The sequence below is a fragment of the Hypanus sabinus genome, chromosome 6 (assembly GCF_030144855.1).
Source record: "Hypanus sabinus isolate sHypSab1 chromosome 6, sHypSab1.hap1, whole genome shotgun sequence".
Taxonomy (NCBI): Eukaryota; Metazoa; Chordata; class Chondrichthyes; order Myliobatiformes; family Dasyatidae; genus Hypanus; species Hypanus sabinus.
Window position 1 is genome coordinate 178584424 of NC_082711.1, and position 26830 is coordinate 178611253.

General features: G+C 50.2%; 2 protein-coding genes across 2 annotated transcripts in view; one reads left to right on the plus strand and one right to left on the minus strand.

Annotated features, from left to right (window-relative positions):
- Positions 1-14009, plus strand: part of scarf1 (scavenger receptor class F, member 1) — a 70804-nt gene extending 56795 nt beyond the window's left edge. The window contains exons 7-11 of the mRNA XM_059973706.1: positions 7080-7183; positions 8982-9084; positions 9733-9857; positions 11434-11559; positions 11852-14009. Coding sequence (XP_059829689.1) covers positions 7080-7183; positions 8982-9084; positions 9733-9857; positions 11434-11559; positions 11852-12702 — 1309 coding nt within the window. The 3' untranslated portion in view covers positions 12703-14009. The remainder of the gene's footprint in view (positions 1-7079; positions 7184-8981; positions 9085-9732; positions 9858-11433; positions 11560-11851) is intronic.
- Positions 14010-21178: 7169 nt separating this feature from the next.
- LOC132395217 (cardiotrophin-2) lies at positions 21179-26040 on the minus strand. The gene is made up of 5 exons (XM_059971505.1): positions 25981-26040; positions 24894-25049; positions 23222-23323; positions 22467-22634; positions 21179-21361 (listed from the first exon to the last, which is right to left on the minus strand). Exons 1-5 carry the CDS (start codon positions 26038-26040, stop codon positions 21179-21181), a joined length of 669 nt encoding a protein of 222 aa, XP_059827488.1.
- Between the last annotated feature and the right edge of the window lie 790 nt (positions 26041-26830).

A 26830-nucleotide genomic window follows, 5' to 3' on the forward strand; every position in this document is an offset into this window, starting at 1 on the left:
ATAAACAGTGACTGTACAGTTACACAGCGACCCTCCCATGAATAAACAGTGACTGTACAGTTAGACAGCGACCCTCCCATGAATAAACGGTGACTCTGTACAGTTACACAGCGACCCTCCCATGAATAAACAGTGACTCTGTACAGTTACACAGCGACCCTCCCATGAATAAACAGTGACTGTACAGTTACACAGCGACCCTCCCATGAATAAACAGTGACTGTACAGTTACACAGTGACTCTCCCATGAATAAACGGTGACTGTACAGTTACACAGTGACTCTCCCATGAATAAACAGTGACTCTGTACAGTTACACAGCGACCCTCCCATGAATAAACAGTGACTGTACAGTTAGACAGCGACAACCCATGAATAAACAGTGACTGTACAGTTACACAGCGACCCTCCCATGAATAAACAGTGACTGTACAGTTACACAGTGACTCTCCCATGAATAAACGGTGACTGTACAGTTACACAGTGACTCTCCCATGAATAAACAGTGACTCTGTACAGTTACACAGCGACCCTCCCATGAATAAACAGTGACTGTACAGTTACACAGCGACCCTCCCATGAATAAACAGTGACTCTGTACAGTTACACAGCGACCCTCCCATGAATAAACAGTGACTGTACAGTTACACAGCGACCCTCCCATGAATAAACAGTGACTCTGTACAGTTACACAGCGACCCTCCCATGAATAAACAGGTGACTGTACAGTTACACAGCGACCCTCCCATGAATAAACAGTGACTGTACAGTTACACAGCAACCCTCCCAGGAATAAACAGTGACTGTACAGTTACACAGTGACCCTCCCATGAATAAACAGTGACTGTGCAGTTACACAGCGACCCTCCCATGAATAAACAGTGACTGTACAGTTACACAGCGACCCTCCCATGAATAAACAGTGACTGTGCAGTTACACAGCGACCCTCCCATGAATAAACAGTGACTGTACAGTTACACAGCGACCCTCCCATGAATAAACAGTGACTCTGTACAGTTACACAGCGACCCTCCCATGAATAAACAGTGACTGTACAGTTACACAGCAACCCTCCCATGAATAAACAGTGACTCTGTACAGTTACACAGCGACCCTTCCATGAATAAACAGTGACTGTACAGTTACACAGCGACCCTCCCATGAATAAACAGTGACTGTACAGTTAGACAGCGACCCTCCCATGAATAAACGGTGACTCTGTACAGTTACACAGCGACCCTCCCATGAATAAACAGTGACTCTGTACAGTTACACAGCGACCCTGCCATGAATAAACAGTGACTGTACAGTTACACAGCGACCCTCCCATGAATAAACAGTGACTGTGCAGTTACACAGCGACCCTCCCATGAATAAACAGTGACTGTACAGTTACACAGTGACTCTCCCATGAATAAGCAGTGACTCTGTACAGTTACACAGCGACCCTCCCATGAATAAACAGTGACTGTACAGTTAGACAGCGACAACCCATGAATAAACAGTGACTGTACAGTTACACAGAGACCCTCCCATGAATAAACAGTGACTGTACAGTTACACAGCGACCCTCCCATGAATAAACAGTGACTCTGTACAGTTACACAGCGACCCTCCCATGAATAAACAGTGACTCTGTACAGTTACACAGCGACACTCCCATGAATAAACAGTGATTCTGTACAGTTACACAGCGACCCTCCCATGAATAAACAGTGACTCTGTACAGTTACACAGCGACCCTCCCATGAATAAACAGTGACTGTGCAGTTACACAGCGACCCTCCCATGAATAAACAGTGACTGTACTGTTACACAGCGACCCTCCCATGAATAAACAGTGACTGTACAGTTACACAGCAACCCTCCCATGAATAAACAGTGACTGTACAGTTACACAGCGACACTCCCATGAATAAACAGTGACTCTGTACAGTTACACAGCGACCCTCCCATGAATAAACAGTGACTGTACAGTTACACAGCGACCCTCCCATGAATAAACAGTGACTGTACAGTTACACAGTGACCCTCCCATGAATAAACAGTGACTCTGTACAGTTACACAGCGACCCTCCCATGAATAAACAGTGACTGTACAGTTACACAGCGACCCTCCCATGAATAAACAGTGACTGTACAGTTACACAGCGACCCTCCCATGAATAAACAGTGACTGTACAGTTACACAGCGACCCTCCCATGAATAAACAGTGACTCTGTACAGTTACACAGCGACCCTCCCATGAATAAACAGTGACTGTACAGTTACACAGCGACCCTCCCATGAATAAACAGTGACTGTACAGTTACACAGCGACCCTCCCATGAATAAACAGTGACTGTACAGTTACACAGCGATCCTCCCATGAATAAACAGTGACTCTGTACAGTTACACAGCAACCCTCCCATGAATAAACAGTGACTGTACAGTTACACAGGGACCCTCCCATGAATAAACAGTGACTGTACAGTTACACAGCGACCCTCCCATCAATAAACAGTGACTGTACAGTTACACAGCGACCCTCCCATGAATAAACAGTGACTGTACAGTTATACAGCGACCCTCCCATGAATAAACAGTGACTCTGTACAGTTACACAGCGACCCTCCCATCAATAAACAGTGACTGTACAGTTACACAGCGACCCTCCCATGAATAAACAGTGACTGTACAGTTACACAGCGACCCTCCCATGAATAAACAGTGACTGTACAGTTAGACAGCGACCCTCCCATGAATAAACAGTGACTGTACAGTTACACAGCGACCCTCCCATGAATAAACAGTGACTGTACTGTTACACAGCGACCCTCCCATGAATAAACAGTCACTGTACAGTTACACAGCGACCCTCCCATGAATAAACAGTGACTCTGTACAGTTACACAGCGATCCTCCCATGAATAAACAGTGACTGTACAGTTACACAGCGACCCTCCCATGAATAAACAGTGACTGTACAGTTACACAGCGACCCTCCCATGAATAAACAGTCACTGCACAGTTACACAGCGACCCTCCCATGAATAAACAGTGACTGTATAGTTACACAGTGACCCTCCCATGAATAAACAGTGACTGTACAGTTAGACAGCGACCCTCCCATGAATAAACGGTGACTCTGTACAGTTACACAGCGACCCTCCCATGAATAAACAGTGAGTCTGTACAGTTACACAGCGACCCTCCCATGAATAAACAGTGAGTCTGTACAGTTACACAGCGACCCTCCCATGAATAAACAGTGAATCTGTACAGTTAGACAGCGACCCTCCCATGAATAAACAGTGACTGTACAGTTACACAGCGACCCTCCCATGAATAAACAGTGACTGTACAGTTACACAGCGACCCTCCCATGAATAAACAGTGACTCTGTACAGTTACACAGCGACCCTCCCATGAATAAACAGTGACTGTACAGTTACACAGCGACCCTCCCATGAATAAACAGTGACTGTACAGTTACACAGCGACCCTCCCATGAATAAACAGTGACTCTGTACAGTTACACAGCGACCCTCCCATGAATAAACAGTGACTCTGTACAGTTACACAGCGACCCTCCCATGAATAAACAGTGACTCTGTACAGTTACACAGCGATCCTCCCATGAATAAACAGTGACTCTGTACAGTTACACAGCGACCCTCCCATGAATAAACAGTGACTGTACAGTTACACAGCAACCCTCCCATGAATAAACAGTCACTGCACAGTTACACAGCGACCCTCCCATGAATAAACAGTGACTGTATAGTTACACAGCGATCCTCCCATGAATAAACAGTGACTCTGTACAGTTACACAGCGACCCTTCCATGAATAAACAGTGACTGTACAGTTACACAGCGATCCTCCCATGAATAAACAGTGACTGTATAGTTACACAGCGACCCTCCCATGAATAAACAGTGACTCTGTACAGTTGCACAGCGACCCTCCCATGAATAAACAGTGACTGTATAGTTACACAGCGACCCTCCCATGAATAAACAGTGACTCTGTACAGTTACACAGCGACCCTCCCATGAATAAACAGTGACTGTACAGTTACACAGCGACCCTCCCATGAATAAACAGTGACTGTACAGTTACACAGTGACCCTGACCCTGGATAAACAATGACTCTGTACAGTTACACAGCGACCCTCCCATGAATAAACAGTGACTCTGTACAGTTACACAGCGACCCTCCCATGAATAAACAGTGACTCTGTACAGTTACACAGCGACCCTCCCATGAATAAACAGTGACTCTGTACAGTTACACAGCGACCCTCCCATGAATAAACAGTGATTGTACAGTTACACAGCGACCCTCCCATGAATAAACAGTGACTGTACAGTTACACAGCGACCCTCCCATGAATAAACAGTGACTGTACAGTTACACAGCGACAACCCATGAATAAACAGTGACTGTACAGTTACACAGCGACCCTCCCATGAATAAACAGTGACTGTACAGTTACACAGTGACCCTCCCATGAATAAACAGTGACTGTACAGTTACACAGCGACCCTCCCATGAATAAACAGTGACTGTACAGTTACACAGTGACCCTCCCATGAATAAACAGTGACTGTACAGTTACACAGCGACCCTCCCATGAATAAACAGTGACTGTACAGTTACACAGAGACCCTCCCATGAATAAACAGTGACTGTACAGTTACACAGCAACCCTCCCATGAATAAACAGTGACTCTGTACAGTTAGACAGCGACCCTCCCATGAATAAACAGTGACTGTACAGTTACACAGCGACCCTCCCATGAATAAACAGTGACTGTATAGTTAGACAGCGACCCTCCCATGAATAAACAGTGACTGTACAGTTAGACAGCGACCCTCCCATGAATAAGCAGTGACTGTATAGTTAGACAGCGACCCTCCCATGAATAAACAGTGACTGTACAGTTAGACAGCGACCCTCCCATGAATAAACAGTGACTGTACAGTTACACAGCGACCCTCCCTTGAATAAACAGTGACTGTATAGTTAGACAGCGACCCTCCCATGAATAAACTGTGACTGTATAGTTAGACAGGCACACGTGGCTGAATGGCCTCCTGCTTCCAGACGTTAGGCTTATAGAACATGGACCCAATCCCTTCGGGCCAACCAGTCTGTAACCAGGATGTCAATCCAAGCTAGTCCCATTTGCTCGTGTTTGCTGCATATCCTGTGAAATATTTCCAGTCCATGTCTCTGTCCAGGTACCTTTTGCATGTTCTGAATGTACCTGCCCCAATTACTTCCTCTGGCAGCTCGTTACATATTTGGACATACAATCCTAGGTGAAGTTGCCCCTCTGAATCCTATTTAATCTCCCCCTCCCATCGTAAACTTACTTTCTCTTGTTGTATGCTCTAGTCACTTCATCGCTTGATATGGAGGAGCCTCTGGACAGGATCGGAGAAAGCTGCAGAAAGTTGTGAACTCAGCCAGCTCCATCATGGGCACAGCCTGCCCAACATCCGGGTTACCTTCAAAAAGCGATGCCTCAGCATTCATCACTACCCCCTCTCCCACCCTCTCACCCAGCACATGCTCTGTTCTGATAGCTACCATCAAGGAGGATGTACAGGAACATGAAGACCCATACTCAACGATTCAGGAACACATTCTTCCCCTCTGCTATCAGCTTTCTGGATGGTGTTATGTACACACAACCCTGCAAAAGTATCAGCAGCGATAGAACCTGGAGTCTGGTTCTGCTGTTAACAATCACTATTCTATTAGTATCTACCAAATATAGAAACTTAAACCAGGTAAACCAAGAGTTAGCAGTGTTATGCATATATAGAGGTATAAATAAAGTTCCCAAAACGTATTCAAGCTCAGGTGGCAAGAGTCACAGTCTTACGATGGTTTGTAAGAAAGTTCAGTTCACTCCACAGAATTGTTATTGTTGGTATGGGAGAGATATTTGTATTCCAAATAAACAGGAGTTGTCGATCTTCCCGTTGTCCTCCGAATCCTTCAAGTTAGCCAATGTGACTATACTACGGGGTACAGTCTTCATGTAGTAAAACTACTAACCCAGGGAAGGGTTAAACACACTGGTAGTTCCCACAGGGTCACCCTTACACACACTGTGGTAGCCACTGATCCAGTTCCACGACGTACGAAGTAACTCCAACAGTGATTTGCCACAGGGGTGCCTTTCTTCAGTGAATTACCACACCCAGACAAGGGTAAACACACATGTGGTACTCACAAAGGTTTACTCCCCACCAAAGAACCCACTCTGTGGATTAACTATGTGACAATCACACTTTCATATCCGAATGGAATCAAACTCACCCTCCCGGGCTGCTTAGAGAGAGAGTCCAAACTGATCTCTTTGTCACTAGGTCTCTTCTGTTTCAAACCTTCCTCTCCTCCCCTCTCTCTGCAAACATCTTCTAGTTGCAGCGCTTGTAAGACTCATTTGTCAATACTCCAGATCGATCTCAACTCGCCCCTTTTGGCTACTGAAAGTTTAAACCAGTGACTGACTCCCTGGTGTCTTCCATTGACTGAATCCGTCTCGACTCTGTCTGGGTGTCCTTGTATATTCAAAACAAGCCGCGAGAAACCATAAACATTCATTGTCCATCAAGTAGTACCACCTCTCTCACCATGGTAACCAAGCAACTTTGTAATCAGTAGAAATCCAACAGTGTCTCATTCTTTCAGCGTTTTGAAGTGATAGTCCACCAAATAAATGAACCCTAGGGGTATATAACAATGTACATTGAACCCATGTACACTACCTCGCTATTTTTTTCTTTTTTGCACTCTTTTTGCAATACTTAATCAACGTTATATACATTTCTAATTGTAATTTATAGTTTATTATTACGATAATGTATTGCAACGTACAGCAGCATATTTCATGACACACTGTCTGCCAGTGATATTAAACCTGACTCCTGATTCCCCAACTCCTGGGGAAAAGTCTGCAGCATCTATGTCAATACTGATCCTTTGTTTTCACACCGTCCTGTCCATTGGTTGATTCTCTCTCCCAGACTTCCCACCTTTTCTCAGTATTTCCAGAGTTGTTGTTGTATTCCAGCTGTAATTCCAGCTGTCAGATAGGAATGCACGGCGTGAACTGCTCGATGACCTGCCGGTGTCTGGGAGCGACGTGTGACCACGTGACCGGAAGCTGCCCTCTCAGTGAGTGTAAAGATTAGCTTTATTCGTCACGCATATACCCGAACTTTCAATGAGATGTGTTGTTTATGTCTGAGGATACACTGGGGGCAGCCCACAAGCATCAACACACTTCTGGAACCAACATAATATGCCTTCAACTTAATAACTCTAATCCGTGCCTGTTTGGAATGTGGGAGGAAACCGGAACATCCGGAGGAAACACCCACAGTCCGTGGGAGGATATACACATTCCTTACAGACAGTGATTGGAATTGAACCCGAGACGAAGGTGCTGTAAAGACTTACCACTCCACTACCATAGTGATCGATCTGTCTCTGACCACGCGGATAGGGACTTATCACAGTTCCTACCGAAGGGAACTGGACCTATTACTCTGCCTCCCAGTACACCATGTCAAAGTGAAATCACACGTCTTCTCAGCTCTTTCCAATGTCCCACATCAGATTGGAATGGGACCTGGTCCAACCATCCCCAATATCTAACATCAGATTGGAATTGGACCTGGTCCCAGCATCCCTGATATCTCACATCAGATTGGAATTGGACCTGGTCCAACGCTCCCCAATATCTAACATCAGATTGGAATTGGACCTGGTCCCAGCATCCCTGATATCTCACATCAGATTGGAATTGGACCTGGTCCAACGCTCCCCAATATCTAACATCAGATTGGAATTGGACCTGGTCCCAGCATCCCTGATATCTCACATCAGATTGGAATTGGACCTGGTCCAACCATCCCCAATATCTAACATCAGATTGGAATTGGACCTGGTCCCAGCATCCCTGATATCTCACATCAGATTGGAATTGGACCTGGTCCCAGCATCCCTGATATCTCACATCAGATTGGAATTGGACCTGGTCCAACCATCCCCAATATCTAACATCAGATTGGAATTGGACCTGGTCCAACCATCCCCAATATCTAACATCAGATTGGAATTGGACCTGGTCCAACGCTCCCCAATATCTAACATCAGATTGGAATGGGACCTGGTCACAATACTTCCCACTATCTCACGTTAAACTGGAATTGGACCTGGTCCCACCATCACTGATATCTAACATCAGATTGGGATTGAACCTGGTCACAATACTTCCCACTATCTCACGTTAAACTGGAATTGGACCTGGTCCCACCATCACTGATATCTAACATCAGATTGGAATTGAACCTGGTCGGACCGCTCCCCGATATCGCATATTAGATTGGGATTGGTCAAATCCTGGTTTCCAGGTTTTCCACATTGAATGGGAATTCGATCTGTTTCTCACCGTTACCTAGATTCTGTTGGGATCGACCTGCTCTCCAGTACACCATCCATAATGGGCTGGGATTGGGCCAGAACCTCATGCTCCCGGTATCCCACGTCAGGTTGGGATTGGATCTACTCCCCAACATTCCCTGGAATGTTTCAGATCAGGCCCGCTTTCTCCAGGGTCCCACGCTGGATGGGGGCTGCAGTGGTGGGATCCTCTCCGGGATCTCTTCACGTCCCATTGCCGGCGCTGCTGAGCGAGCGGCCGCGGGGTCCTGAGCTCCTTTGTGCAGATGGTCCCGCTGGGCCGCTAGAGTAGGATTAATTCCACAGGAATTTCACTCCTGGCTGAAGGGAGTTGTGAATGGTCCAGGTTCCAGCTTTGCCAGTTCCTTGTCAATTAATATTTATCCTCATCCCTCCCCGGTCTAGTGAGCCCTTCCGGTCCCTGCTCACTGATTTTCCAGCATCGACCTCGACCTCTGAACTTTGCGGCTTCCCTTTAAGAATTCCGTGTTCTTCTCCCACTCCGCAGGTACGGCTGGCGTGGTGACAACTGCCGTTCTCCTTCCTATCCTCCTGTTCCTCTGCCTCCTCTGCTGCTGTTGTGGAGGTGAGGCGGACGATCCCGCTGGCAGGTAGGGAGTCAGCAGCGTTTTCTGGAGCCTAGGGCCGAGGCTGGGGGTAGGTTGACTGGGTGTGGAAGTATTGGCTATTGCGTGGGAATTAGTGGCCGCCGTCCTCTGCTTACTCAAAGCTTAGGTCGTGACAGTGTGTCAGAGGTCCCCTATGTGTTATTGAGGACAGGGAGGCAGATGAGGTCCAGGAGTCTATTCTGCCCATCTTGATGGTGTTGGCCTTCTGAGGAGTGTAGATGGCGATACAGTGAAATGTATCATTCTGTGTCAACGGCCAACACAGTCTGAAGATGTGCTGGGGGCTGCCCGCAAGTGTGGTGCCAGCATAGCGTACCCACAACTCATTAACCCTAACCCCCATGTCCTTGGACTGTGGGAGGAAATCTGAGCACCCGGAAGAAACCCACACATTCAAGAGGGAGAACGTGCAGACAGTGGCAGCAGCTGAACCCTTGGTACCGGTGTCGTAAAGTGTACGGCTAACGTTACTGTTGTGCCACCCTTCCGCTCCTCAGCTCATCCCAGACTGATCCTATGTCTGATATCCCTACTGCCTTGGTCTCTATCACGGGCTCCCTTCCCCCCCGCACAACTCCATGGTTTAAATATCCCGAAATATTGAGGAGTTCTCCTGTCGGATCTGTTCAGGGTCGTGGACAAAGACAGCGGACCAATAGCAAGGATGAAGCATCACGTCCGGTGTGTGCTCGCCAATCTCCGCTCTCCTGCCCTCTGCTTCACCCTCGGCAATCAGAAACTGCCGAAGGTTACAGGTAAGAGTGAACCTGGCTGTGATTGGACAGTTGTGTCTACAAGTGAGAGTGAATCTGGTTGTGATTGGACAGTGTGTCTACAAGTGGGAGTGAACCTGGCTGTGATTGGACAGTGTGTCTACAAGTGAGAGTGAACCTGGCTGTGATTGGACAATGTGTCTACAAGTGGGAGTGAACCTGGTTGTGATTGGACAGTGTGTCTACAAGTGAGCGTGAACCGGTTGTGATTGGACAGTTGCGTCTACAAGTGAGAGTGAACCTGGTTGTGATTGGACAGTGCGTCTATAAATGAGCGTGAACCTGGTTGTGATTGGACAGTGCGTCTATAAATGAGAGTGAACCTGGTTGTGATTGGACAGTGCGTCTATAAATGAGCGTGAACCTGGTTGTGATTGGACAGTGCGTCTATAAATGAGCGTGAACCTGGTTGTGATTGGACAGTGCGTCTATAAATGAGCGTGAACCTGGTTGTGATTGGACAGTGCGTCTATAAATGAGAGTGAACCTGGTTGTGATTGGACAGTGCGTCTATAAATGAGAGTGAACCTGGTTGTGATTGGACAGTGCGTCTATAAATGAGAGTGAACCTGGTTGTGATTGGACAGTGCGTCTATAAATGAGAGTGAACCGGTTGTGATTGGACAGTTGTGTCTACAAGTGAGAGTGAACCTGGTTGTGATTGGTATGGCTACACACGAAATTGAACCCGGGCTGTGTCTGCCCGTGCAGATGCAGATTCGAGCGAACCTGGACGAACTGGCTAATACCAGGGGAGTGGGTGACAGGGGGAATGTCACGGGTAGTTTTTTTTCACAGAGATGGGTGCAAGTAACATGGTGGCAGAGGCAGGTACAACAGGGAGATTCCTGGTTAGGCACATGGTTGATAGAAAATTGGAGGGTTATGTAGGGTGAAGAATTAGATTAATTTGTAATTTGTTGTTGTCCCTTTTCCGCTTTGTGGCGCGTCGGGCGGCATTTTTGCCTTTTCTGCAGCATTTGCCAGTTTTTTACGAGGCCGAGTTGCTAGCTTGACGCTCATTAGTGCTGAATGAAAAGCGTGTAAGCAGCCGGCCGGGTTCGAACCCAGGACCACTCAATTCAATTGTAGAGAGCCGGGTTCAATCTCCGAGCTCCGGCACCGGGGATGGTGGACATAGTTTGCACATTCTCTTTGCTCCCCTTTTAACTAACTCTAAGATCAATCTTCAGCCGGTGTTGTAGTGGTTTCAACCGTCAGGCTCTGAAGCGAATGGTCCCGAGTTCGAACGCTTTTCATTCGTGCTGGGCTGAGCTGTAAAGTGGGACACTACCCGCTGTGGTACCGGTACTCGTGCAGCTCATGGCTGCTGATCATTCTCCTGCAGTGTACCCGAATTCACGATTCCCCCAGTACCCAGAAACATACAGGCCGTCAGGCGACTGTGGGGGGTAGTGAGCGTGATTGGTGGGTGTATCGCGAAGGTCGGCGATTTGGCCGGTGACTGTGCCAGAAGGGGGTGGTTTTGAGTTAGACCTGGGACATACTCCTTGATGCTAGTAACAGTTACATCCATGTCACCCCCCCCAACCCCCAGTGTTGCCCCATGACGCCGACCTCACCCTGAACTGCAGCTTCATTGACTCCCCCTCGGCGGTCTGGGACTCGGACTCCTTCGACACGGACGACGAGAGGCCGGTGTACTGCACCCCGCCCATGGAAGGTGAGCAGGATGGGGAGGAGCGCTGTTGGAGAGGGTGGGGACGGGGTAGGACACGCAAAAGGAATGGGTGGCGAATCCCCTACTGGAGGCGGTGGGATGTGAGAGGGGAGGGTCAAGGATTTGCAAGCGAGGGGGTCAAGAGTGGAGGGGGCTGTGAGTGGGGGGACGGTTGAGGGGGTAACTGAGGGGTGGGGAGAGGAGAGTGAGCAGGTGAAGGGTGATCAGGGTGGGGCTAAAGGGTAGATCGGGGTCCGATGGGAGCACTGACCCTCTGCTCTTCTCTCCTCCATAGAAAGTCTCCCGTCAGCGTCAGACAACATCTACCAGGAGCCGGGCTCCCGCTGTAACTATCTGCCGGCCGAGACGGGGGAGGCGGCCAGCGAGGAGCGGCTGCAGCCGGTGCAAATCCCCCGCACCTCCAGCGTTGCTGCTCCAAAGCGGCCGTCGGTCTCCTTCGCCGAGGGCACCAAGTTTGAGCCAGAGAGGCGCCGGGCCTCGGCGTCAGAGCCAGGCTCCCGCCCCCTGAGGAAGGCAAAGCTCTCTTGGAGGCTCAGCCGGTTGCTCATGGCAACGGGGGATCCGGCGGACCCCAGTCCCAGCCCGAGCCCGAGCTCTGGCCATAGCCTGCCCGCGGAGCCCCGGGCCAGTGACCCCGGCGCTGCGCCAAACTCCCCGGGCCCCGAGGGGAGCGACTCCGGTGCTACAGAAGGTCCACAGGCACCCTCAGGTGGCGAGGGGCCAGCGGCCGGGAAGAGGCCAAGGAGCTGGGGCCTCTCCCCGACAGGAGGGGTGGTGGCGGCCGGGACAGTGCGAGCGGCGCTGAGGAGGTTCGGCGGCTCCCGGCGCCGGCGGCGGGCAGGTCCCGCTGACCGAGAGGAGGGCACGCTCCGTGCCCAGCCCGGTGCCCAGGAGGGGCCCTCTGCGCCCGGGGCCAGCGGCAGCCTGAGCAGGAGGCCCCTCATCCCTGCTACTCCCGTCCTCCGGAAATTAGTGGCCAACGTGGTCGAGGACAGTGGCGCCCGGCTGGGGGTGGTGATCCCTATTACCGCCCCTACCCAGGACAGCTCCCCGCCCGAGGGGCAGCAAGCGCAGGACGTGCCGGCCCCGCCTGACTCCTCCAGGTCGGCTCAGCAGGACCGCTGAGGAGAAGTGGGAGTGGGGTAGGGTGTTGGGGTGTGTGTTTATGTCCCGTGTCCGAGAAAGACTCCCCTTCTTTCTGCAGCGAGCAGCAGTCGGTATGGGATGCCCTGTCCACAGCAAGGCATATCCCTGAGGGGAGTGAGGCTAGGAGAGCTGGAGGGGCCGTAGGGCTGGTGGGTGGGTAAAGGCTGTGGATACAGGGGCAGGAGGGAGAGGCCGGTTTGGGGCTCACTGAGTGCTCATAGTGGACTCACTAATATTATGACAAGTGGACAAAATATCCCCCCTCTCAGTACTGGCCCTTTTTTTTTACAGAACTACTAAAGTTTATTTACACAAACATGCACAAGATACAAACATCTAGTATTTGCAAGACAGTGAATAAATTGAAATTAAAATATGATTACTATTGTCTATAAAACAGCCAGCTCCTGGGGGGGCGGCACTACTCCTGGAACTCCCCCACTGTACCTATCGTGACCACATGCTCCCTCTCCAAGGACAGCCGGGCACGAACGTAGCCTCGGAAGAGGAGCAGGTAGTTGGCTCTAGCAGAGCCCTCGGCTGCCCGCCGCCCAGACCCGTTAATGCCATCTTGGCCAGGCCCAGGAGCAAGCTGACCATTAATCCACAGTGAGCCGCTCCCTTCCGTACTGCGTGCCCGTACATAAGAAGCTCGGGGCTGAAGTCCTACCAGAACCCGGGCAGCCCCTTCAGAAACTCAAACGGGGGCTGCAACCTCTCACACTCCGTGTACGCGTGGTACACTGACTCCCCCCGGCTACGGAATGGACAGTTGGACAGTGTACCTGTGAACGTACTTAAAATCTACTGCACGATAATGCCCTATGAAGCACCTTCTGCCCCAGGTCCCCAACGTACTGGGATCTCCACGACTACGGACGAAGCTGAAGAAGTGAAAAGTGTGCCGGGGTCGCCCGTCGCTCCGAAATGCCCGCGTCACGTGGGTCGGCACTGCCACAGTATAACCGAACCTCCAACAGCGCCGCCGAATGTTTTTCAGGCAAAATACCAAAACCTTGTTAATATTAAAGTATTTTCATACAAGCTTTCAACCTCAAGACCCAGGCTGAGAAGGAGATGCCGTTACGGAACAAATTGAAGAAGAATGGGAGTCCATCATGCCACCTGATTCCTCGAATTGGACCAAGAGCTCACCCTCTCCCACGTCGTGTAACCCTCCCACAGTGTGACCCTCCCTCAGTGCGACCCTCCCTCAGTACCACCCCCCCCACGTCGTGTAACCCTCCCTCAGTGTGACCCTCCCTGAGTACCACCCTCTCCCACGTCGTGTAACCCTCCCACAGTGTGACCCTCCCTCAGTGCGACCCTCCCTCAGTACCACCCCCCCCCACGTCGTGTAACCCTCCCTCAGTGTAACCCTCCCTCAGTGTGACCCTCCCTCAGTACCACACCCCCACGTCGTGTAACCCTCCCTCAGTGAGACCCTCCCTCAGTGTAACCCTCCCTCAGTATGACCCTGCCTCAGTACCACCCCCCACGTAGTGTAACCCTCCCTCAGTGTGACACTCCCTCAGTCCCACCCCTCCCACAGTGTGACCCTCCCCCAGTACCACCCCCCACGTAGTGTAACCCTCCCTCAGTGCGACCCTCCCTCAGTACCACCCCCCCCACGTCGTGTAACCCTCCCTCAGTGTAACCCTCCCTCAGTACCAGCCTTCCCTCAGTGTGACCCTCCCTCAGTACCACCCCCCCACGTAGTGACCCTCCCTCAGTGTGACACTCCCTCAGTCCCACCCCTCCCACAGTGTGACCCTCCCTCAGTACCACCCTTCCCTCAGTGTGACACTCCCTCAGTCCCACCCTTCCCTCAGTGTGACCCTCCCTCAGTACCAGCCTTCCCTCAGTGTGACCCTCCCTCAGTACCACCCCCCCACGTAGTGTAACCCTCCCACAGTGTGACCCTCCCTCAGTGCGACCCTCCCTCAGTACCACACCCCCCACGTCGTGTAACCCTCCCTCAGTGTAACCTTCCCTCAGTATGACCCTGCCTCAGTCCCACCCCTCCCACAGTGTGACCCTCCCTCAGTACCACCCTTCCCTCAGTGTGACACTCCCTCAGTCCCACCCTTCCCTCAGTGTGACCCTCCCTCAGTACCAGCCTTCCCTCAGTGTGACCCTCCCTCAGTACCACCCCCCCACGTAGTGTAACCCTCCCTCAGTGTGACACTCCCTCAGTCCCACCCCTCCCACAGTGTGACCCTCTCCCAGTACCACCCCCTACGTAGTGACCCTCCCTCAGTACCACCCCTCCCGCAGTGTGAACCTCCTTCAGTACCACCCCCCCCCACAGTGACTCTCCCTCAGTACCACCCTCCCACAGTGTGACCCTCCCTCAGTACCACCCCCCACGTAGTGTAACCCTCCCTCAGTGTGACACTCCCTCAGTCCCACCCCTCCCACAGTGTGACCCTCCCCAGTACCACCCCCCCCCACGTAGTGACCCTCCCTCAGTGTGACACTCCCTCAGTCCCACCCCTCCCACAGTGTGACCCTCCCTCAGTACCACCCTTCCCTCAGTGACACTCCCTCAGTCCCACCCTTCCCTCAGTGTGACCCTCCCTCAGTACCAGCCTTCCCTCAGTGTGACCCTCCCTCAGTACCACCCCCCCCCGTAGTGTAACCCTCCCTCAGTGTGACACTCCCTCAGTCCCACCCCTCCCACAGTGTGACCCTCTCCCAGTACCACCCCCTACGTAGTGACCCTCCCTCAGTACCACCCCTCCCGCAGTGTGAACCTCCTTCAGTACCACCCCCCCCCCACAGTGACTCTCCCTCAGTACCACCCTTCCCTCAGTGTGACACTCCCTCAGTACCACCCCTCCCACGGTGTGACCCTCCCTCAGTACCACCCTTCCCTCAGTGTGACCCTCCCTCAGTACCACCCCTCCACGTAGTGTAACCCTCCCTCAGTGTGACACTCCCTCAGTACCACCCTCTCCCACGCAGCGTAACCCTCCGTCAGTACCACCCCTCCCACAGTGTGACTCTCCCTCAGTACCACCCCTCCCACGTAGTGACCCTCCCTCAGTACCACCCTCCCACGCAGCGTAACCCTCCGTCAGTACCACCCCTCCCACAGTGTGACTCTCCCTCAGTACCACCTCTCCCACAGTGTGACCCTCCCTCAGTACCACCCTCCCACAGTGTGACCCTCCCTCAGTACCACCCCTCACGCAGTGTGACCGTCCCATCCTATTTTTCATGTGCTTATGTGTTTCATAATTCTGTGTGACTAGTGGGGATACATCTGTGTGTGTTTGTGAATGATTCTCTGTGTGTTTCTGCACGTGTTGTTAATTTACTGTGTGTAATTCTGTGAGAGTGTGTGTGGTTCTGCGTGAAACTGGCATAATTCTGTGTGAGAGTAGGGGTAATTCTGTGGGAGAGTGGGGGTAATTCTCTGTCGGAGAGTGGGGGTAATTCTGTGGGAGAGTGGGGGTAATTCTCTGTGGGAGAGTGGGGGTAATTCTCTGTGGGAGAGTGGGTGGTTCTGTGTGATATTGGGGGTAATTCTGTATGTGAAGTTAATTCTCTGTGTATATCAGTGTGAGAGTGTGCACAGTGGTTTTCAGCTCCTGGACCGGGTGCCCCTGTTCTTAAACTTTTCCTTCAGCACCACAGAGATTAGGTTGAACGTCCATCACCCCCACCTCTCTCTCCCTGTGTCCGAGGCCCTTTGAAACTGTGTGCAAGACACTAGATTTCAGTTCCTTATAAAGCCAATGTTTGGCAATGACTGTTTTTTTTTCCAGATGATTTGTGATTAAAAATAGACTTTGTTACAATAAATCAGTTATTGAGTTTGCATATTTCCACTGGTCTCATTGTTTCCTGGAGAGATATCCCCATCGGTTTCCATTCCTCCCCCGTCCCCATCCCTGTGTCCCCAACCCATTCTCAACTCTTCTCCCGTCCCCACCACGCTCTCTTCTCCCCCAGCTACCCCCTGTTCTCACCCCTCACTGTCTCCCCCCACTCTGTTAACCCCGTTTCCCCTGCCTCCCGTCCCCACCTCATTCTCCCCACCCTTTTCTCACCCTGTCCCAGCCTCCTCGTCCTCCCTCCATCCCCAATCCGTTCTCACCATCCCCTCTGTCCCTACCACATTCTCCCTCACCCCCCCATTCCCACCCCAAGTCCCAGCCCTCCTCGTCCTCCCTCCGCCCCCACCCTGTCTGATCCCTCCCCCTCTGTTCCCACCACATTTTCACCCTCTCGCCCTGTTCCCTGCTCTCCCCCACCCCATTCTCTCCTCCCCTAAGTGTGTGGGAGGTGTTCAGCCTGAACCGTCTAAGCTAGTTGCTCACAGTATGCACTGAGACCTGGCCCGGGTTGCCGGGGAATGCTGGCACGCTACACCCAAAAGTGGATGCATTGTACTAATCTGTGGGCCGCTAGCCTGGGGAAGTGCACAGAGACACAGACGCAGCATAGAAGTCAGTCAGGCTCTCAGGGGGAGAAAAGAAGATTTCTGTAATCCAAATATTGTAAATAAAATAAAAATAAGCAAGCGAAAAGGAAAATGGAGCAAAAACCGGCAGTGCCTACATCTACTTACCTATTGACCCCCCCCCCACCCCCCGACATTTGATTTCTCTAAACCAGGGGACTTTGAGAGATTGCTCAGATGCTTTGAGAGATTTAGACAATTTCACTCAGGCTTCAGAGGAGGATCGAGTAAGCATATGACAAAGCAGATAACATCATGGGTGGATTCGGCTGGAATGGCCCTGAACAAAAAGAAATGTGAATTTGCGAAGTTGGAGGTGATGTTCTTAGGCCACCCACTGTCCTTAGAGGGAGTGAAACCAGATTCAGACAAGCAGGCAGGAGTTCAGAACATGGAACAACCCATCAGAGATCTGCAGTTTCCTTGGCGTGGTAAACCAGCTGGGAAATCTCATTCCAGATTTGGCAGAGAGTAAAGCCACTCTGTGACCACCGTCTCTCAGAGAAACATTTGGAGCTGGGATGTGCCACAGGTGAAGTCATTCTCATCACTTAAAACAGAGCTCAATTCTCTGCCAACATTGGCGTTCTTTGATCTGAACAAAGCAACCTAGGTCTCAGCACACGCGCATGCACTACTGCAGTGGTGTATGGAAACTGGTGGTGTAGGACTGAATCCTACTTATCAGCTTTGAAAAAGAGAACACAGCTCATGTGTGGGCTTGTGAACTGTTCAGCTGCTACTCGATAGGCACAAAATTCCTACTTGAAACAGACCACAAGCCACTTGTCAGCCTCCTCGGCTCGAAACTCTTAGATGACCTAACTCCACATCTGCAAAGATTCAGAGTGAGGCTCCTGTTACTGTTATGACATTGAACATGGCCTTGGCAAATCTCTTACAACACCGGACACTCTGTCGAGGATGTCATGCAGAAGTGAGTGGCCAAAAGCTGACTCTGCCCTCATGGAGGATACCACCGTCTACTTAGCACAGAGTAAATGACAGAATTCCTGTGAGTTGATAAAGGACAAAATCTGCAGCAAGGTCATGCAATACTGTGAGCGTGGATGGCTAGCTGTTCCAAAATGAGCTCACCAACTCAAACCTTACTGGCTTCAAAAAGACACACTCACCACTCTTGACGGTTTTCTGCTAAAGGGCTCCAGACTCATCAATCCTGCTTCTATGCAAGTCAAAATCATCAGTCAAATCCACCAAGGACATCAAGGCATCAACAAATGTTGTCTAAGAGCAAGGCAATCCGTGTGCTGGCCAGGTCTGAGCACACAGCTGGGAGATTAAGTAAAGCAATGTGAAGCAAGCAGAAACCTGCACAAAAATCATGTTGAACCCCTCTGTCCCACAGGATTCCCAAACTCTCAATGCAAAATTACAGGCACGGACATTTTCAAGTTAAAGAGAGCCAAATATCCTCTCACTGGGGATTACTACTCATGGAATGTTGAGGTGTCCAAGCTGTCCTCTACTCCTCAGCAGCAGCTGTACAGCACGTGACAGCTGTATCCGGTTTCCATGGAAAACCAGGGACACTAGTGTCAGACGACGGTCCATACTTCGGCTGCTCAGAATTCAAAGCCTTGGCTAGGGACTACGAGTTCAAACACTAGACAAGCAGTCCACAGTACCCACAGGTAAATGGAGAAGCAGAAAGAGCAGTGCTAACTGTTGAGAGTCTCCTACTGAAAGTAAAAGATCCTGACAAAGCACTGCTAGCTTATCGCTCCACATCGCTTGCACACGGCTAAAGCCCATCACAGATTGAGAGCAATCCTGCCCTTTCTTCTTTCCCTTCTCCAACCTCACTTTCCAGACTCAAAGTGAGAAACTTTGAAACAATGCAACGTGAGAAAACAAAGATCATGTACAATCTCAGGCACAGAGCAAAATCTTTGTTGCCGCTCAGGAGTGGTGAAGCTGTTTGGGTTTCAAGACCGGTTCACCAAAGCAACACTAGTCCAGCAGCATGCACCACGACCAGAACATCAGGCGAACAGGTGTGCAGGCAAAGTCACTAATGGTAGAGAAAGAAATAGAGTGGCTGATCCTAATGACGAGGACCACTTACCTGAGGTGGGCATGCTGTTCAAGAATCTCCAACACATCCAGGAACCCATGGATGTGAACCCCTCTGTTCCTCTACACTGCTAAGAATCTCATCAGTAACATTAAACTCATTCTAACCTGTCAGTCCGTGGCATTCTCTACTGCCACGATGAGGCCACACTCAGGTTGGAGGAGCAACCCCTCATATTCCATCTGGGTAGCCTCCAACCTGATGGCACGAACACTGATTTGTCGAATTTCTGGTAATTGCCCCCCCCTTCACCCCTCACCATTCCCTATTCCCAATTTCCTCTCTCACATTAACTCCTTACCTGCCTATCACTTCCCTCTGCTGTTCCTCCCCCTTCTCTTCTTCCATGGTCCCCGTCCTATCAGTCCCCTCTTCCCCCGCCATTTATCTCTTCCACCAATCAACTTTGCTCCCCCTTCTCTTGCTTTCACCTATCACCTACCACCTTGTACTTCCTCCTTCTTGCTCTGACTTCTCATAATTTTTTTTCCAATGCTGACGAAGGATCTCGGCCTGAAATGTCATCTGTTTACACTTTTCCATAGATGCTGTCTGGCCTGCTGAGTTCCTCCAGCATTTCATGTGTATTGGTCTTCATTGAGTTCAAGAACTGTGAGGTAATGTTGCAGCTCCACAAAACTCTGCTTAGCTCAGACTTGGAACATTGCGTTCATTTCTAGTCACCTCTTTATAGGAAAGGTGAGAACGCTTTAGAGAGGGTTCAGAGGAGACCTACCAGGGTGCTGCCTAGATTAGAGAGCGTGTGGAGGAGATTGACCAGGATGCTGCCTGGATTAGAGAGGGTGCAGAGGAGACATTGACGAGTTGGGCTGAGAAGTGGCAGATGGAGTTGAGACCCCGGAGAAGTGTGAAGTGGTTCACTTTATAAGGTCGGACTTGAAGGCAGAGTTAATGACAGTGTGGAGAAATGGGGGTTTTGGGGTTCATGTCCATAGATCCCTCACTGTTGCAGTGCAAGTGATTGAGTGGTTAGGAATGCTTTGGCCTTCACTAGTCGAGAGCATTCTAACTGGTTACGTCACCGCCTGGTGTGGCGGGACCACTGCACAGGATCAGAAAATACTGCAGGAAGTTGCCAACTCAGCCAGATCCACCCTGGGCACCAGCCTCCCCAGATCCAGGACACGTTCGAAAGGCGATGCCTCAGAATCACGTCAGTGAGGAACAAACAAAGGACCCGCATCACCCTGCCCTCTTCTCCTTGCTATCGTCACGAAGGAGGTACGGGAGCCTGAAGACCCATACTCAGTGTTTCAGGAACAGCTTCTCCCCTCCGCCAACAGATTTTATTTCTTGTTTTTCCCTCTCTTTTTGCACTACTTATTTAATTTAAATTTTCTTCATTTTTATGCATTTTTAAATTTATATATGTATGTTGTTGTTGTACCTCTCCATGCCTTGTGGCTCACCGGAGACAATTTTGCCATTTCCGTAGCATTTTGTCTGTTCTTTATGAAGTTCGACGCTCAACCCAGCACGGATGGCTTGGCTAAACAGCCGGCCAGATTCGAACCAGGGACTATCTGCCTTGAAGTCTGTTGCAGATGCCACTACACCACCAGCCAGCTTTTTATATATACGTATATTTTATTATAATTTAAATACATATTGCAATGAGCTGCTGCCACAAAACAAAAAATTTCACGACACGTGCTAGTGACATTAAACCTGTTTCTGGTCAGTGTTGCAAACTAGCAGCTGGACAATAAATAAAATAACCAGACTTAGAAAAGAAAACCCTGGTGTAATTCAATGCAGTGTTTGACTGTTGAATGGACTGGAAGTATTTGCTGACAGGATACGTGAATGTTTGTTGAACTATCACAGAACATTCGGTTCTAATTCCAGCCATGGGTGCCCGGAGCTCAGGCCTGGTACTTGGTGTTTAAGAGGGTGAAGTCGCGGACAACCTTGTTCAGGTAGGTCTCCAGGTCGCGGAAGATGATGTAGCCCTGCAGTTTACTGAGCCACGTGTTACTGCCGCTCGGGGTGCTGACTGGGATGCTGAACTCCGGGGGTTCTGGTTGGCTGCTGTTGAGAGCCTGGATCTGGAGAAATGAAGCATACGAAGTGTGTCAGACTATATCAACGGGCACAGGAGCAGAATTAGGACATTCAGCCCATCAAGTCCGCTTCGGCATTCCATCATGGCTGATGTACCTTCCATCTCAACCCCATTCACCCGCCTTCTCCCCATAAACTTTCACGCCCTGACTAATCAAGACTACCAACCTCCACTTAAAGATAGTCAATGATTTGGCCTCCACAGCCGCCCATGGTAATGAGTTCCACAGATTCACCAGCGTCTGGCTGAAGAAATTCCTCCTCATCTCTGTTCTATAGGGACGTCATTCTTATCTGAGTCTGTGCCCTCTGGTCCAAGACTCCCCCTACTATAGGAAACATTCTCTCCACATCCACTCTATCTGTGTCCTCTGATCCTAGACTCCCCCACTACAGGAAACATCCTCTCCACATCCACTCTATCTGTGTCCTCTGGTCCTAGACTCCCTCACTATAGGAAACATCCTCTCCACACCCACTCTATCTGGGTCCTCTGGTCCTAGACTCCCCCACTATAGGAAACATCCTCTCCACATCCACACAGTCTGTGTCCTCTGGTCCTAGACTCCCCCACTATAGGAAACATCCTCTCCACACCCACTCTATCTGGGTCCTCTGGTCCTAGACTCCCCCCACTATAGGAAACATCTTCTTCACATCCACTCTATCTGTGTCCTCCGGTCCGAGACTCCCCCACTACAGGAAACATTCTCTCCACATCCACTCTATCTGTGTCCTCTAGTCCTAGACTCCCCCACTATAGGAAACATCCTCTCCACATCCACTCTATCTGTGTCCTCTGGTCCAAGACTCCCCCTACTATAGGAAACATTCTCTCTATCTAGGCTTTTCAATATTGGTTAAGTTTCAATGAGATCCTCCCTGTGGTGGGGGAGTCTAAGACCAGAGGACACAGCCTCAGAATAAAGGGGTGTCCTTTTAGAACGGAGATGAGGAGGAATTTCTTTAGTAGGTTATTTGGTTACATGGGTATAATTGGACAGCACAGGCTCGTTGGCCAAAAGGGCCTGTTATGGTGCTGTATTTCCAATCAAATAAAAAGCGAAAATCCCTCCCTGGCCCCCATACCTGAGAGTTCAGCTGAGAGATGAGGTCCCTGAGGTCCAAGGACACCATCTCTATGGACTTGCTGAGCGCACACTGTTGACACTCGCCCATCTCATCCACTCGCTTGAAGTCCACGTGGACCCAGAAGATGTTCAGGTCCTTGGCATTGCGCTGCAGGCGCTCCACGTCCTGGGGAGAGGTAGCAGACCGTCAGGGCAAAGGCAGTGGGGCTGGGGAGGACTGGCGGGCCCAGAGGAAGGGGCCTGAAATTCGAGCGTGCGACTCTGGGCCAGGGTCTGTAGATTGGATGTCCAATGACTAAGAGTCTGAGAATCCATGGTCAATGACTGGAGCACCAGAGGCAGTCTGTGCTGGAGTTGTGGAGTTGGAGGGTGTGTGTGTGTGGGGGGGGGGGTGAGAAGGAGGAAAGGGGCTTACTGTTTGTGTTGTTCTAAGCTATGTTGGCACCTGAAGCATGGCAACGTTTGCGGGCTGCCCCCAGCACATTCTTGGACTGTGTTGGTCAGTGAAGCGAGCAAATTCCACTCTACATTTCAATGTAATGTACATAAGGCAAATAAAGCTAATCTTTAAAATCTTTTTTTCCACCTAGCCCACAGGAATCCCTCGTCCATGAGTCTTTGAAAGAAGCATGGGATGGGGATTCAAGGAACTCAAGCCTGTGCTTTATTTTGCATTACCCAGTCTGCCCATGGAAAGTGTGCCACTGGGGGGAGTGGGGGTGGCGGGGGGAAGCAGGAGGAGGTGGTGCTTACCTGCATCTGCAGCCAATAGCTGTAGACGTTACTGGAACGCGGCAAGCTCCTCAGATCCACATTGTAATCCTCAAAGGCAGCATTTCCAATTTTCTCTCGTTTCTTTAATCAAGTGAGAGGAGATGGTCAGTGAGGTTTTCCCGGGGATCAGCCTTTGGTCTTGACCCCTGAGATTGAGCTTTGCCCGTGACCACAAGAAATCACAGAGTCGTGGACACATCATGAGATCGCCTGAAAGCACGTCCCACCAGGCTTAAGGACAGCTTCGACCCTACTGTTCCGAGCCTATTGAACCCTAGTCTGATAACAAAGTATCTTGACTTCGCAATCAACCCCATTGCGGTCTTTTACCTTATTGTCCACCCGCACATGCACTTTCTCTGTAACTGTCACACTTTACCCTGCATTCTGGTACTCTTTTGCCTCAACGCGCTGTGTAATGCTTTGATATGAACAGTGTGCAGGGCAGGTTTTTCACCATATCTCCGTTCAGATGACAATTCCAACTCCCCAAAACCCAACAAAATCATGGCTGGCCGTTATCCCCGCACCCAACATCACCCTGTGTCAGGACACACCAGGGGAGAGGAGTCGCAGGTAGGGACAGCAAATGCATCCATTTAGAGAGGTCTAGAATATAAGAACAAGGATGTGATGCTGAGGCATTGTCAAGGCTTGGAGGATAGTGAGCAGTTTTAGGCTCCATATTTAAGAAAGGATGTGCTGGCGTTGGAGAGGGTCCAGAGGAGGTTCACGAGAGCGATCCCAGGAATGAAAGGGTTAACGTCGGGGGAGTGTTTGATGTCTCTAGGCCTGTACTCACTGGAGTTTAGAAGAACAGGGTGGGGGAACCTATCAAATATTGAAAGGTTTAGATAGATTGAACATGAAGAGATGTTTCCTATGGTGAGGGCGTCTAGACTCAGAAGAGAAGGAGGCCCCTGTAGAACAGGGTTAGGGTTAGGGTTAGGGTTAGGGTTAGGGTTAGGGTTAGGGTTAGGGTTAGGGTTAGGGTTAGGGTTAGGGTTAGGGTTAGAGTGCGCATTAGGGTTAGGGTTAGGGTTAGGGTTAGGGTTAGGGTTAGGGTTAGGGGTAGGGTTAGGGTTAGGGTTGAGGGCGTAGACTCAGAAGAGAAGGAGGCCCCTGTAGAACAGGGAGGAGGAGCAACTTGTTTAGCCTGACGGTGGTGAATCTGTGCAATTCACCATGGTGAATTCAGATGGTGGTGGAGTTCAAGTCATTGGGTGTATTGAAAGCAGAGGTTGAGAGATTCTTGAGCAATTAGGATGTCAAAAGTTATGGGGAGAAGGCAAGAGAATGGGACTGGGAAGGAAAAATCTGCCCCAATAGAATGGCAGAGCAGGCTCGATGGGCTGAATGGCCTAATCCTGCTGCTAGGTTTTATGGAGAGAATACCTGGTACTGCTATACTTGTCATTCTTTCCCGACTCCTTCACCGTCCCATCCCCATGTTACACTGGGGAGGAGAGCAGGGGGTATAATTGACCCCTTGGCTGTGATTAACTTGCAGCAGACACCAGGCCTCTGCGTGTTGAACTCTTTGGGTGGCCTGTTCTTCGTCCAGCCTCTCCTCCTACCGTTGTCTGGCGCAATGAGGCCCCTAGTTCCCACAGCACTTTGCTCTGAATGTCAAGGTAAGCGTGGTCCTTACGTAGGTGATCAGCAGATCGCGAACATCCTGCAGGACTTTCCGGGAAAGATTCAGGCTCCTTTGGAAGGGGATGCTGTGGGCACTTGGATCCGCGGTCGATACAGCAAGGAGTGTAACGGAGAGAGTGAAGAGCAGGAAGCCCGCCATGAATCCTCCCTGTAAATCAGAACATAGAGCATAGCAGCAGAGTCCAGGCTATGTTGTGCTGGTCCTCCCATCCTACATAACCCTCCAATTTTCTATCATCCATCTGCCTACATAAGTGTCTTAAATGCCCCTAATGTATCTGTCTCAACCTCCACCCAGGCACCCACCACTCTCTGCATGAAAAAAGCCTCTCATCTGTACTTCCTTACAATCACCTTAAAATTATGTCTGCTTTCGAATTGGCCATCTCTGCCCCAGGGAGGAAAGTTTCTGGCTGCCTACGATAGTGCAGCCTCAGCTAGTCTGCTCGGGTGAGTTTGGAGCCCTCACTCTTCTAGCCTCCAGCCCTACTCGCACTCTGGAAGAGAACCAGCACTCACACAGAGTGAGGCAGTAGAAATGGTAATTAGAACTCACCGTCAAGATTTCTCCGTAACCTTGCCTTCTGATCAGTTGGCTGCCCCAGGGAGAGTGTGTCTTCTGACTGCAATCAATGAGATTTATAGTGTTTTGGTCTGCAGAAATTTCCCACCAATCCCCCGCTTCCCCCTGGACCATTCAGAAACAAAACCCACGCATCTGAAAATGAAAAATGCAACTTTCACCTTTGAAGTTGCAGGGTATTTTCTACAGTCAAAATATAGACCAGACACGTAAATGAAACTGGAGGTATAACTGAAAATATGCTTGGAGATTAAAGCCGGGTTTTATTAGAAACAGAGAAAACAATACAGGCCCTTTGGCCCACAAAGATACAGGGGTAGCTTAATTTGACAAAGCATCAATTTTTGCTGATTTTACAGAATCTCCTACCTATCCTTCACTGCCTTGGAAAGGTAGGACTGAGCTACCTTCTTGAACCACTGTAGCAGTCAAGGTTGTTTCCAGTCATTTTTCCGTGTGCCAGTGTAACGGAACTATTTACTGCCCGTTACCCCACTGGTGTTTCACGCAGCAGTGAAGCTCCTCCATCCCTGGCGGTGTTCAGGGCTTCTGTCATCGTCTCTGTAGCTTGGTTTTCACTCCTGCCTGTCACACACGTCCTGGGTGGAGCCTCAGGAATTCTGCTGTACACAGATGCAGAAGGATTCTTCATTGATGTTTCAGTAACAGATCTGTTTTACCAGTCAGGGCTGTTAGCTGGTAGACCAGTGGACCACTCTTAGCCTGTCCTCTACCCTTTGACCTATTTGGCATGGGTGACCGTACCAAGAGCCAAAGCGTAAAGCCCTGATTCCATCTCTCCGGGAAAGTGAGGCACACAAGCCTCTGAACCATGACAAGGTTGAGGTCCTCTTGCAGGGTACAAGTGGAAAGGAGAACAAGATGATTGTTACTCTGAATCCAGTGCAAAACAATAAACATAATGAACACACAAAAAACTCAGAAGTCTACAATAAGAGTGGGTATGAAAGCAATCCTATAAAAATTCCACCATGGACGGTCCAAATCCCAGCTGTGAAAGAAGAAGGGCTGGGTATGGGGTTAATAATCCTATCCCGTAAAATCCCAGAGCGAGAGAAACAGCAAAAAAAGCTCCAACGACCTCATCGCTGGGAGAGGGGACATCGTTGCTCAGAAGATGCCTCGGTGGACTACTCTGGGACTTGAGGAACAGGCCCAGAATACACGATAGGATGGCAGTGTGTATGTAAAGTGACGCTATGTGATGTAAATGTAGCGGTGATGGGGGGTGTGGAGGAGTGGGCTACTGGGTGGAGGTATCGATCGCTCTCACTGTTTGGGGAAAGTAATTGTTTTTGAGTCTGGTAGTCCTGACCTGCCTTCTC

Bases quoted from the DNA above. Each gene is read 5' to 3' on its own strand.
- LOC132395217 (XM_059971505.1), bottom strand. From the start codon at position 26,040: ATGACAGAAGCCCTGAACACCGCCAGGGATGGAGGAGCTTCACTGCTG. The intron at 25,050-25,980 runs GTGGGGTAACGG...TCTGATTTACAG, and splicing joins CACTGCTGCGTGAAACACCA to GGAGGATTCATGGCGGGCTT. The intron at 23,324-24,893 runs GTAAGGACCACG...ACTTGATTAAAG, and splicing joins GCGATCTGCTGATCACCTAC to AAACGAGAGAAAATTGGAAA.